General features: G+C 34.4%; 2 protein-coding genes across 2 annotated transcripts; one reads left to right on the top strand and one right to left on the bottom strand.

Annotated features, from left to right (window-relative positions):
* Nucleotides 1-350: 350 nt before the first annotated feature.
* Nucleotides 351-6,163, bottom strand: LOC140450122 (uncharacterized). The gene is made up of 2 exons (XM_072543562.1): nucleotides 6,132-6,163; nucleotides 351-5,137 (listed from the first exon to the last, which is right to left on the bottom strand). Exon 2 carries the CDS (start codon nucleotides 4,798-4,800, stop codon nucleotides 1,573-1,575), a length of 3,228 nt encoding a protein of 1,075 aa, XP_072399663.1. The 5' UTR covers nucleotides 4,801-5,137; nucleotides 6,132-6,163; the 3' UTR covers nucleotides 351-1,572.
* Nucleotides 6,164-6,875: 712 nt separating this feature from the next.
* Nucleotides 6,876-8,342, top strand: LOC140451039 (stromelysin-1-like). Its single transcript, XM_072544757.1, has one exon. It carries the CDS (start codon nucleotides 6,876-6,878, stop codon nucleotides 8,340-8,342), a length of 1,467 nt encoding a protein of 488 aa, XP_072400858.1.
* The last annotated feature ends 5,803 nt before the right edge of the window (nucleotides 8,343-14,145 follow it).

Here is a 14,145-nt window from a genome sequence, read left to right on the forward strand (position 1 = left end):
GTTTACGATGATTGTAAATTCATTATTGTCAAGAAGCATGGTGTGGAGTACTATATGGATGAAGAAGAAGTGAAGCAAATTGTTGAACTTAACACTATCGTGATATCGCCTCGTATACAGTTGTTAGAAAATTTGAACTTTTATGAATATTATTATAATGTTTTAGATTTTTGTAAAAATAGTGTAGTAGATAGTTTAAGCCCCCTGCAAATATTGTATGCGTTTTGTTCTATAACGCCAAATGATATGGCAAATAATGCTCTTAGGGAATTCGTTTATTTTTATAAAATTAAGGTAATTAATGATTTAAATAAATAATAAAATTATAAATTTAGAGTTTTTATTTCACATACATATACCTTTACAATTACTATATTTACAATATTTTTATTTAAATATACAGAAAAAGAGAGAGAGATAATTGCTTATGGATTAGACATTGTCATTCATCTCAAAAGAATCAATATTACTGTCTACATCAGAGTCATCAAACCTGTTATTTCTAGGTATTTCATGTAATGCATTAACGCGAGACTCGTAATCTTTTAAATCGAATAAAACTTGTGCAAAACAACTATGACACCAATAAAATTTTTGTTGATATACGCATTCAATGATCTCATCAGCATCATATACTTTGTGAGTATGATCGTAGCTCACAAGTAAAAATTTATTTAATAACTCATGGGCTTTTTTAAATGTAAAAAAACATGATTTGCATACGTTTAGGCGGTGCTGCTAAAGCCAATATCCACTAACCCATACACAATAACTGGAGTGTTCATCTTCAAATATATTCCCCCAATCTGACTTTCCTAATACAGCATTTCTTAAATGTGGCGGTATTTGTTTAGAACAAGCAATGAATTCTATTCCTTTATATGAAGGAATAGGATCATTTTTAGCACTGTTTATCATCGCTTCCCATTTATATGAAGGAAATTTTTTTAAAATTATTTTTGTTAATTTCCACGGCAAGGGGGACTGCTCGATGAAATTTGATGCTGATACTATTGTTTCGCAAATTTTTTTGATTGACAACTCGGTCAATGATGGAGCATTCATCTATAACAAAAAAAAAATCTATTCTAAAATACTGTAATGTCCCCATGGTAGCGTTCTAAAACTATTTGAAATTAAATATCTTTTATCGTCATAAGGACTTAGCGCAATTTTTGTTTGTTCTATACTATAAACGTTATGGCTATATGACCGAATGGAACGTTGAGTAGCAATTTGTTCCTTAATGATTTAAACAGTTTACATAATCATTGAATTTTATCACATTTTTTACTATATTATGTTTAGTTCCTTTTGCTTTTTTAGTAACTCGGCCTGATTGAACTTTAAAAGTATACATTTTTGAACGTAATCCCACAAACTTTGTCATAATTTCCCCTTTATTTTCATCTTTCATTACTCCCAAAACTTTTTTATTTACGCGAGGAATATTATAAATATTATCTGCAGCGTAATCAGATGTATCAAATTTTGATATATCTGATTTTATTACTTCCTCATATGCATCATCACAGTATAGTTCATAAATAAAACTATCAGTATCCATATACATTAAATTACATTTATCAGCGCCCAATTTTGGGAGCATATAGTCGTAATGAAATTGGTACATACAAACTTTGATATATCTAAAACAGTCATGCCAATGTATAAAGGTTTATTAAAAACTAGATCTGATTTAATCAGTTCTATAGCTACTAAATGTTCATTAAATATTTTTCTGCTGTGAAACCGTACACTAGAAATTAAATTTTTAGCACCATACCGTCCGTTCCATGATCTGACTAATTTTACTATTCGATGTTTCCGGATGTTCTCCATAGTCTTACCAAATATGCTATTATTGGCCAACTTATACAGGTTTTTTTCAAAATCGTTCGTAGCTGTAGCTCGTAGTTGTGTCTTTAATTCGATGTAGGGCCGCAGCCAGGCAGACTGTTTAAATTTTAAAATTTTGTGAATCTTTTTTAAAACTAATCCATTAGCCAACATTTGTTTTAAATTTCTATAATGAACGATATATTCTTTTTTATTATAAAGTGTTGTCATTAGTTTCGAATGATTTGAACCCGCAGCTTTACGATGTTCAGCAGCGAATGGAAAATCTGAGTGCAGATCATGTAATTTGCGAGGATATTCCAAGTCAACTTGTAACATGTACCCTACGGGAGAGTCATCTGGTACAGACATAACATCAAAGTCTTTGTCATCCATCCATTCGAACCCTTCATAGGGCAATGGCTCTCCCATTGCCCACCCATATAAATTATTGACGTCAAAATACATTAAGTACTTTGAGGGCTTTGCAGGATCATATTTAGGCATGTACTTATTATTAGCTTTTGACATTCTACCGCTACATACTGAAATTCCTCCACGAATTACTTTCTCAATAAACATTATCATGTCAACGTCACGCAATAACTCTAGTTTACACCTTACGTATTTCAACATACAATCCCAAGAATAACCTGGCATTGTGTAGTACCACGCTGGATCTAAACCATAAGTTATTATGCATTTTTTTCGAAAATTTTCAAAAACATCTGCCAACAGCAAAATATCGGTCTTTAAGTACAAATCTGAATATTGACCTAAATTAGCAATGCTAAATTCATCCCAAACTGTTTTAGCATGAGCATACTGTTCATCTGCAAGACCCTTATCGTTTAGTTTATTATAAAATGCCTCTATCGGAGGTAAATCGGTAATGTTTAATTTTTCCCAACAATCAATAAAATCATAACAAAAAACCCCTTTTTTAGTTATTAATTTAAATTTTTCGTCACTTAAATTGCCAAATTCTCGTTTGCAAATTATAAAGCTATTTTTATCTAATGTTGATGCTAACTCATCTAAAGAGGTCCCTAAAAATCTTAATGAATCAATAAATCGAAATTTTATGTTAGTAACTGCGTCGTTAAGTGTAAATGAAATGTATTTTTCTTTATTGACTGGTAGTAGACTAAAATCTCCTTTTTTACTTAATTCTGAAATTATAAAATGGCTATCATAGCCACTCAGATTGTGAAAAATCAGGGGGACGACAAAGATTTTTTTAAAATTTAAATTACATGCCAGGTGGGCGAAATTTCTGAACGCTCCTGTAAAATGATCGTGATCTCTGACAACGATATCTGTAGGAGAAAAACATTTTTCGCATATGTGACACACTGTAGCCCCACAAGTACTTGGTTTTTCCTCCATTGGTATAATTGTCTTCATTTTTGAATAAATACTTTGAGCTAAATTTGGTATTTCACTAGCAAACCAATCCATGCAGTCAATGCCTCTATAGCTCTTATAAAAAGACAACTTTTCATCATAACTACATTTTACATAGTATCCAGCACTATACGGAATATGTTTTTGATATTTTTTAGTAGAAATAGATGCTTGGTGATCTGTAACTTTTTCTAGCATGCACTCAAAATCTGCATATATAACAAATGGCGTTGTTTGTTTATAAGTATAATTTTTAAAACTAACAGCTTCATATTTAGGAAATGACATTTTACAATTATTAATATCTGCACACATTTTTTCATGTTCAGACAATTTCCCTTCAGTTGAAAAATAATTTAAGCATCTATTACAAAGAAATAATTTGGTCTTTCTTTTATTTACTTGTCTAGAAATTAATCTAGACAAGTTCGTAATGTGGCAGTAGTGGTACTTAATTTCAGAATTATCGTTATCTACTGGAGGTGCTTCATAATCGTTTAATTTAGGAAAATACTGATTTTGAATTAAAAGAAGATTTACGTGTTTGGCAACTACTGTTTTAGTTAATCTTGCTGGATATACTGCGAAAAATGACTTTTCATTATTTTCTATCAATTCTAAAGCATATACATTGACGGAAACATTATTTAATTTTTCAAATTTTGAAATTTGATGTAACGGCATTGGTGCCTCTAAGTCTTCTGTTTTTAATACTGTACTGTACCATGGATATGAGGATGTACGTTCTTTATTTAGTTTAGCCGGATAAAGGGCACTAACTATTGCCCAATAAAAACATGCCTGATCTGAATTTTTTACATTAATACAAGCACGCTTTTTTTGAATAGACTCTGGGAGTTTAATATAAGATGAACCATTTCCAATTTCATATCGATTAATATTTACTTCTAAAGATACAATTTTATTTAATGCAAAACCCGAGTCCTTTTCCTGAAATTCCGATAACTTATTATTTATTTTATCTTTAACATTCTCAAAAAACCATCGCTCTGTATCAGTAGATATGTCTAATATAGCATTTTTTGTATTAAAATAATTAAAAGTTAAAATTTCCTCCTCCCCAGATTTTTTAATAAATTCTCCGCAAAAACAAACATTAACTTTAACAACTTTATCTGCTTTTAAAATTTTTCTGATTTTATTTTTAAAAATAATATAACAATCATTTAGGAAATATGCTAGGTCCTTATGATATAAATTAATTATAACTCCAGTTTTAATTCGACTATTGAACGCGGAAACAACATTTTCCCATTTAACTCTTGTTTTTAGTTTATTGTCTAGTCCCATACCTACATGTCTATTTAAAATACTTTGTTTAAAATGTTTAAAATGTCCAACATGCGTTTGCAGTTTTCTAATTGTACCTATAGGCAAATTGCGTTTTTTTATTACTTTATTGCAAGTTTTAATTTGTTTCGTTATGCGTTTCAACCAAACTTCTTCGTCTTTAGCTGTAAATTTATCAAAAACTATCTTTCTGACTCTTTTGATGAATAACAATAAATTTTCACATTGTTTAACAATATCCATAATGCTTACCTCTCTCTCTTTTTCTTTTGACGCTCTAGATTATTTTGAAACTTGACATAGGCTGGTATTTTCCTCCCAACTCCACCTGGCCCTGATACACTAATGAGTATTTTCCAGAAGCAAACTCGGGCACTGCTGGTAGGTATACTTCTGTTACCCGTTCCGGCAAAAACACCACCTCGTCGCCTATGTCGAGTAGTACAGATGTACCAAATTTGGTTTTGACAAGTTTTGCCTCCTTTATCGGTTGCGGGATGTCTATCGGCAAGTCCTTTAATTTTCGTATCGGTTTTCGGGCTGCAACGACAGACGCTGAATTAATCTTAGTTAAATCCATCTGAAATAAAAGAATAATATACTAGCAAAGCAGAAACGTTGCAAAATCAAAAGAGAAAAATGAACAGTAAAACAAACATAATTGGCAATTATTTAATGCAACTACAGATGCTGAATTGATTTTTACATAGAATACAAAAACATAAAAGTAAAAAGACAAAATGCTAATCTGAAATAAAAGATTTATAACATGAAAAGAGGAAAAATGAACAGTAAAACAAACATAATTGACAATTATTTAATGCAACTACATATGCTGAATTGATTTTTATATAGAATACAAAAACATAAAAGTAAAAAGACAAAATGCCATCGTCTTTTTTTTTGTGGACAGTTATTGCAACTACAGATGCTGAATTTTTATCAAATCTTGGAATGTTATAAACAGCAGAGCAAACAACATCTAATTCAAAAAAGAATAAATCTTGATTTTGGCACAGAATAATACGAAAAACATAAAAAGTAAAAAAAAAAAAAAAAAAAAAAAAAAAGACAAAATGCTGCGTCTTTTTTGTAGACAGTTATTGCAACTATAGATGCTGAATTTTTTATTAAATCTCGGAATGTTATAAACAGCAAAGCAAACAACATTTAATTCAAAAAGAATAAATCTTGATTTTGGCACAGAATAATTACGAAAAACATAAAAAGTAAAAAAGACAAAATGCTATCGTCTTATTTATCTTAAAAAAATTTGGTATAGAATAATTACGAAAAACATAAAAAGTAAAAAAAGACAAAATGCTGTCGTCTTTTTTGTAGACAGTTATTGCAACTACAGATGATGAATTTTTATCTCGGAATGTTATAAACATCAAACAACATCTAGTTAAAAAAGAAAAAGTGAAAAGCTTTAAAATGCTAGCGCCTTTTTTGTAGACAATTATTTACTGTAACTACAGAACAGAAAATAAAAAGTAAAACAGAAATTATTTAACATTCAAAATGCTTGCATGAGGTCACAATTATTTAATTTTAAAAAATCTCAAACTTACCTTGCAATCTAGTTACACTAACACACACTGTCAGAATAAAATTGATACTGAAGGTTGAAATGATTTCGCTTCAATTTAAAGCTGCTGTACCCTCCACTTTGTTGGTTGAAAAATACCAGCATTCCCCGTGCACGTGATAAGAAAGGCAGTTCAATAACAACATGTGGGTATAAGAATGTCGGTCGCTTGACCTTATGCGGTATAATAAAAAATAACGACCAATAAAAAGTAGTGTTTATTAGCAATTAAATTTCTGCTATCATTTATTTTGCGTCGTTATTTTCAACATTTAATTATTTCTTAATAATTTACGCAAATATCTTTGAGATTAACGACCAATTAAAGTAGTGTTTGAGATAAGAATGTCGGTCGCTTGACCTTATGCGGTATAATAAAAAATAACGACCAATAAAAAGTAGTGTTTATTAGCAATTAAATTTCTGATATCATTTATTTTGCGTCGTTATTTTCAACGTTTAATTATTTCTTAATAATTTACGTAAATAACTTTGAGATTAGATTCCCAGCACGCGGTATGTAAATGTTCTGCTAACATTTATTTTTCATCGTTATTTTCAACGTTTTTACTTTAAATATTTCTTAATAATTTGTATAAAATACCTTAATTAAACATTTTGAGGATTAGTATAAACCAAGATGCTTGTCTGTTTACATGTCTTATTGTTGCTCTCTGTAACTGTGTGTGCAGAAAATAGCACTCTGGAGTATGCTAGTTCTTTTCTAATGCGTTTCGGATATCTAAATGCGTCAAGTAATGCTATTTCTAGTGTAGATGTGGCCTTAGTTGAATTTCAAGAAAGATACAATCTTCCGGTGACCGGAACATTAAATAATGACACAATGAATTTGATGAATAAGCCTCGATGTTCTGTTGGCGACAATAACTATGCAATTCATTCGAAGTGGAATAAAACGAAATTAAGTTTTTATTTTCCTCAAGCTATTAGTAATCCTAGTTATATAAATCTTGCTGCAGAAGCTTTCGCTAGATGGGAGAAAATATCTAATTTAAAGTTTAAACGAGTAATAATACCTTCTTCAAAGCCGGATATTACTATAACTGTGGTGCCAAATAATCATAATTTTCGAGCAAGTTGTCAAGGAACCTCTAAATGTTCATTTACTTTCGATGGTCCTGGAAAAGTATTGGCCCACGCATACTATCCCAGCGCAAACGGTGAGTGTACCGAAATTCATCTTGATGCTAATGAACGGTGGTATGTAGGAAATGGTAGAGCTCCTGATGGTGAAGTCAATTTTTTGGCTGTCCTAATGCATGAAATTGGTCATTCCCTCGGACTGGAACATAGTAATAGTGATTCGTCTATTATGTATGCTTGGTATCAACAAGATGTGCCAAGTTTTGGTGATGATAAAAAGGCAATGAGCATACTATATGGACAAACAGAACAACATTCGATACCAACAACAACACCAGTCACGCAAGCGCAAACAATTTCGCAAACCAGGAGCTATGTACCGAATACACCTGAACTAAAAAACGGGGCCTATTTGCCGAAAACACCTGCAATAAAAAACATATGTCTAATTCAGTATCCCGATTTTATGTTTCTAGCCACATCTCCACAGTTTCCAAATTATCGAATGTACGTTGGGTCTGACAAATATTTATGGAAGTTTGATTTAAATGAAATGCGTCTTCCAAAACATCCAGAATTAATTACCGATTATCTCCCTAAGGAGTTGAGGTCTACGCAAGTTTCACATGTTTTTCAGAATTCCGAGGGACACTTAATAACTGTAAGCAATAATAGGTATTACGCTGCATCTTTCCCCAATTTAAAACTTCAAAAAAGTTTTACTTTTCCTTCTATACCTGCGAGAACCAAAATAAATGCCTTATTTCAAACAAACAGCGGTCAAACATATTTATTGTACAATGATAATTCATTCACTGAATTTATTGAAGCTGGAGATGTCTTAAACCGTGGTCCAATAAATTATCTATTCCCCGGAATACCTGATAAAATAACATCAGCATTCAGGTACACGGATGGGTTTATTTACTTTTTTCAAAACAATACCTATTATAAGTACAGCGAATACATACGTAAAGTTGTAGCAGCAGGAACGTTCAGTTGGGAACTTTTTGGGATACCCTGCCCTGAAGACGGTCTATTAAAACAATTAAAAACTTTGTTAAACAAAATTGTAATTATATACGAATAAAGAATGCTGTGTTCTTTCTTAGTGATAGTTCTTTTAATAAAAAAATTATATTGTTTATCTTGTTTTATTTAAATTCCAAAATTCAAATGGTCTGCCGCGCCCTTCATATCTACGAGATCCCGATGCAACGCGTGAAAAATTAAGGTACCGACCGCACATTTGGTTCGCGCACCGTACGGCCCACCTAAAAATAGGATCGCGCACCGCGCTCGGACGTCGCCAGTACGTCACGAAATGCGACGTCTCTCTCTAACACATTGCTTTCCCTATGCTGATAGTCATGGCCGTCACGAACTGCGACGTCTCTCTCTAACACATTGTTTTCCCTATGCTGATAGTCATGGCCGTGTTGTTCATCTACTTACATCAGATTCCTCATTCGGGGGAGGGGAAGATGAACGACTGAGCCGTTCGGCATGCTGCAAGTGTTTGGCCGCCACGCTGTCGCACATGGAGCTAAACTGCTCCATAAGGGTGGAGTGGATCGCTCCATGAAAGACCTCGTCGTCGGCTTTCTCGACCTCTTCATATGACGGCCCTGGGACCTCAACCTTTAACTCGTTAGTTTTTTCTGAGCCCATGTCCATTTCAGTCGGGGTGGGGGTAGCGGAAGGGATATCTATTGTAGGAGTAGGTGGCTGGTATGCCTGTGGGGGGAGTCTCCAGCGACTTTGTTTGGTCCGCCAATCGAGCTCTCTGGAGAGCCGACCGGAACTCCTTACATTTGCCACTGCCAATACGGTGCGGGTCTTCGCAGATTACGCACCAATCTGCCTCATTGCAAGATTCGAAGGTGTGACCCTTCTTTCCACACTTCGGGCAGGATCCTGTACGGTCAGGACCGTCGCACTTGCTCACATCATGTGTATATGACCAGCATATCTGGCACCTCCTGATGCTGTACCTCCTTTCCACCTCGCATCTCACGAGGCCGACCTTCAGGTTTCCCCTATCGATGATTCGCCTTGCCGCTTCCGCGGAAAGGACGACCGTCGCTGCCAAGGTGTTATTCCGCATGGGAAGCAGCTGTTTGATGGAGTAGCTAGGTTCCCATTTACCCAGCTCCCTTGTAAGAGCCACTTTGGGGTGTTCTTTATTCGTGTTCGAGGTCATCCCTCTAACGTGGATGACTGCCTGCCTCTCCTGGCCTATCAATTTGGCCGATACACCGCTATCCTTGATAATAGCCTTTTTGATCATCGAGGGTGCGTCCTGATCCTTGTCGATTGTAATGAGTAGGTTACCATCACGGGTGCTTCTAAGGCTAAGAACAGCCTCCTTTGCCTCGCAGTTTGCTACGGCTTCCTCTACTCCAGTCAGCAGCTGGGAGTAGGTCGTGTCCTTCTTAGACACAATAAATCCATACGTCGGCCTTTCCCGTTTGGTGGCTGTAGTGAATATCGAGACGAAGACACGGGTAGTTTTCCGGAAGATAACTTCCGCCATCTTCCTCATATCAGCCACCGGCATGTAGCTCACGTGGTGCAGGGCCACAGTGTCATTTTCTTGCGTTTCCTGCCTGAGGCGCTCGAGTGCGTGCCAGAGGTCTTCCGGTGTACCGGCTGTGACCTTAATCACTTTGTGGGATTTTGTTTTTTTTTCGTCACCTTCCCGGATGGTGATTGAATTTTCCATTACCTCGAAGTCCCCTTTAAGTGACGATAGATCGGGGTATCGGTCTCTATAAAGTCTTTGAATACTAAAGTTCATATTTCTGTCGTTGGGCTCCAGAGCTGCCACCTTCACGCGGCACTTTATTTAACTATTTTTTAATGGTTTGACATGTCCAAGTTCTCTGAATTGTGCATCAATTTTAGACACAGTACCTTGTGCAATATTAGGCAGCTGAGGATATCTCTGATTAAATAAGTTTGCTACTTCAACTTGACTTCTACAATTCTCCCCGTAACCGATCATCATTAAAATCTCAATTCGGCGGGTCTCAGTTAAATATTTCATTTTTATTTCTGTAAGAAATTAGTTTTTAATAAGGAATTTATTAGTTTAATGTAAAATATCAACACACCAACAACTGATTGATAACAATTCGCATTATTTACCGATTTAGTTTAATTAGCAGACTATCCAGACAGTTTTTACCTATTCATGACAAAAAATGTTAACACGGTTACTAAACAGAAATTTTCCCCAATATACTGACACTTAGAGTAGAAGTGTATTTTGTGTATTTAGCTAATTTAAAATAATACCATAACACGTGATAAATTACTAATTTCAAAATTTCACCTTGTATTATTCATTATAGACCCTACATGATATAGTTCGTTGAAATCAGGTTGTTAAGAATCTTATATACATAAGATAAACATAAAAACATAAAAATATACAGGGTGTTTCATTAAAAATAAGGATTATGGACTATGCCAGACTTGCGTGGATTACCCTGTACCTATAAATTTATGTTTAAAAGGCGCACATTTAAATTTAAAAATTAACGAGTCTCTAACGAGTTTTTTATTATTTTCTATAATGAGGACACAAACAATTTTATTCTATAAGTGGTTTCCACACTGTATATTATTGAAATACTCTAGTGAAACAAATATCTAGCAACTCCACAGTCCACGATAAAATATTTAAAAGTTCCAAGTACCAGTAACAGGTATTTTTGGTTTCCAGTAACAAGTACGTTCCTCCAGAATAAGTAACAGGTACAAAATACATGTTACTTAAATACCGAAACACCACTACGAAACACCTCAGTCGGTGATACAGCCTTAGAAGCATGTCCTAAAAGTGTGTTGTTTAAAGATGACAGCTAGACTCCGAATACGTATTCGGGTCTAGGTTTTTTTATAAAAAAATTTTCGATCACAATTCACGTAGTGCCGTAATTGAAGTAAAACAGTAAATTGTAGCTTCTATTAGTTTTCATTGTCATGGGCTGATGGTTTCTAGTTGTGGTAGTTTGAACACCGCTCATTGGAGTGGCAAAATTTGGTTGGGGTTGTCACCTCGGGGGAACAAATAAGGGTCTAACCACCTTCTGTTGTCTCCGGGTGCTCTGTAGAGGGCTTCGAATATACTGTCGAGAGCTCCCCTACTTAAGTCCATTTTCGGGTTATGGACTTGGAAAATATTTATCTTCGGTGTCTTGCCTTGAAAAAGGCAAGATATTTCTTACATGACAATTTCTTCGTCGAAATAAAACACCAAATTAAATTGAAACAATTCTCAGCCACAGAGTATGGTAAATAAATGCAGGAAGCAGAGCCCCGAGAGCACTAAGCTCTCGGAGAGCCCGTGAGGGACTGACCTGGCTGACCTGAAAATCGCCAATATTTATATGCGCTGTTCGAGCGATAAATAGGGATTTCCAGGTCAAGAGCCAATGGAAAAATTCGAGGCGGGGCGATGCGCATCGAAATGCGTACTAGTCCACAGACTATGGCATTCGATGACAGGATCGAGGAGCTTTGTATTAGTTTAATCCTTGTTGGACATTTTTCGGGACATTGTTTCCGTGATAATTTCGTTGGAAAGATTGATTTTGTTCCTAAGAACCGAAATTTTGTTTTTGAGGAAAATTGTAGTTCTGTTGTGGAGTGAAGTTAAAGTTAGGCTCTGTGTTACGGAAAGGCGTGTTGTGAGTCGAAGGTCTCACATAGTTTGAGTGCGTGGGTTGGAAGTTTGTGGATCTTTGATTATTTGAAGATTGATATGGTTTATTTTTCATTGGGGGCTTTTTGTTTTGTTGGCTCTTAAGGAAGTTCATGTGTTGTTGCTGATTTTTGTGGTTATCGTATGCAATACACTTTTGAAGGGCTTTCTCTAGGGAATTTAGTTAAAAATGCGATAAGTATTCGCAATAAGGTACATTGATTCCAGTACAGCAGGTCTTAAGGGCAATGTTTTTAAAGTATGGGGTTTTAAAATTTACTATTGCGGGATTGTCGTTTAGGGTGATGTGTTGGAGTAAGTCATTCAGATTTGCAGTTATTCTTTGATGATAAGTGTCGTAGGATTCGCTATGTTTTTGGACGGTGGTGGATAATTGTGTTATTAATATGTCTTCGGAACATTTGTCTTCGTATTTGGTTAATAAAACTGGACGAATCTCTGTCCAATTGGTTTTATTAGAATAGTTTAAGAAATTTCTAGGTTCTCCTTTAATTCGAGATAAGATGTGGGAATTTAAGATAAACTCTTGCGATGGATTCTAGCTAAATACATTGGAATTCTCGAAACTAAGAATAAACTTTTAAAACAATTACTTCACAAAGAAAGGGAAGAAAAAAATAAAATTGAAAAAATATTTACAAAAGGGCAACTTCGTAAATTAAAGTTGGCCAAGCAAGTAAAGTGGAAAGTTGAAGATATTGCTTCATCTATTTCACTGCATGCAGGAGGTCCAAGGTCCTATCGTTTTTTGAGAAAAAGAGGCTACCCTCTTCCTGAAGTTTCCACTTTAAGAAGATGGGCGAGCACAATACACATTCAACCAGGTATTTATAATTCTAGGATTCTTCATAAATACTTATCAGTAGTGAATTTTATATGAGTAATAAGTATTATTTTAATTTTCAGGAATACTTAACACAGTGCTGACACTAATAAAAAATAATTCTCTCTCAGCGACGGAAAGAGTATGTGTGTTACTTTTTGATGAATTGAAAATTCAAAGTTCATATGACTATGATAAAAAGAATGACACAACCTTAGGATCTAGCCATAATAGTGATTACAGCTCGTGGAATATGCGAAAATTAGAAACAGCCGATATTCTACGATTATGATAAAAAAATTACACACAATCTTTTATTTGAAATTATTTCAGAATTAGAAAATAAAGGCTATCCTGTTTATGCTATTAACTCTGATTTAGGAAGCAACAATAGGGGACTGTGGAAGTCTTTAAATATAACGCCAGAAACAACATGGTTTACAAATCCAATAAGTAAAAAATGAGTGCATGTGTTTGCAGATGCTCCACATATGCTTAAACTTTTGAGGAACCATTTTCTTGACCATGGATTTATCTTAAATTAAAAGTGTATAACATCCAAGCCAGTTGTAGATTTACTCCACAATACACAAAATTTAGATTTGAATATTGCACATAAAATTAATGCTGATTTCTTACCAGTTAAGGGCGCTCAACGACAAAAATTTAAATTAGCTACCAAATTGTTTTCGCACACAGTATCGAAATCAAGTTCTAGGCTAGGGTTATTGGGAATTTTTAAGAGTGAAAACAACTGGCTTGAATGTTCAGAGTTATTTAAACTCACCAATGATTGGTTTGATGTGTTTAATTTAAAAGTACCTCAAAGTGATTCACGAGATCGTTGCAAAGCGTATGGTTTAGCTTTAATTCAACAAAATGAAATTTTGGACGAAATGGGGAAAACATGCGAAATCTTAGAAAAGTTGGTTCTAATACCTTGTTACCTTTTGAACGAGGTATAATAATTAGTATTCTTTGAAGGAACTATTCATCTATATGAAAGACGGTTTTGATATTAAATATTTATTAACATATTATTCGAATCAGGATCCTTTAGAAGGTCTTTTCTCCATCATACGAGCCATTGGAGGGTTAAATGATCATCCTACTGCTCTACAGTTCAAATACAGTTTAACAAATGAGGCGAAATGATGAGATTATTTCCAGTTCGGCCAACACTGTTAGAACGGGCCACATTCCAAATATTGCTAGTGCGAGTGTATCTGTCAAACGACATATCGCCATTCCAGAAGAACAATGACGTAACTCAAAAATATGGTAATTGCAGTTAAATACGTCCCTGTTCTCAAAAATATGGAACACACATGGGAGAAC

The sequence above is a fragment of the Diabrotica undecimpunctata genome, chromosome 9 (genome assembly GCF_040954645.1).
Source record: "Diabrotica undecimpunctata isolate CICGRU chromosome 9, icDiaUnde3, whole genome shotgun sequence".
Taxonomy (NCBI): Eukaryota; Metazoa; Arthropoda; class Insecta; order Coleoptera; family Chrysomelidae; genus Diabrotica; species Diabrotica undecimpunctata.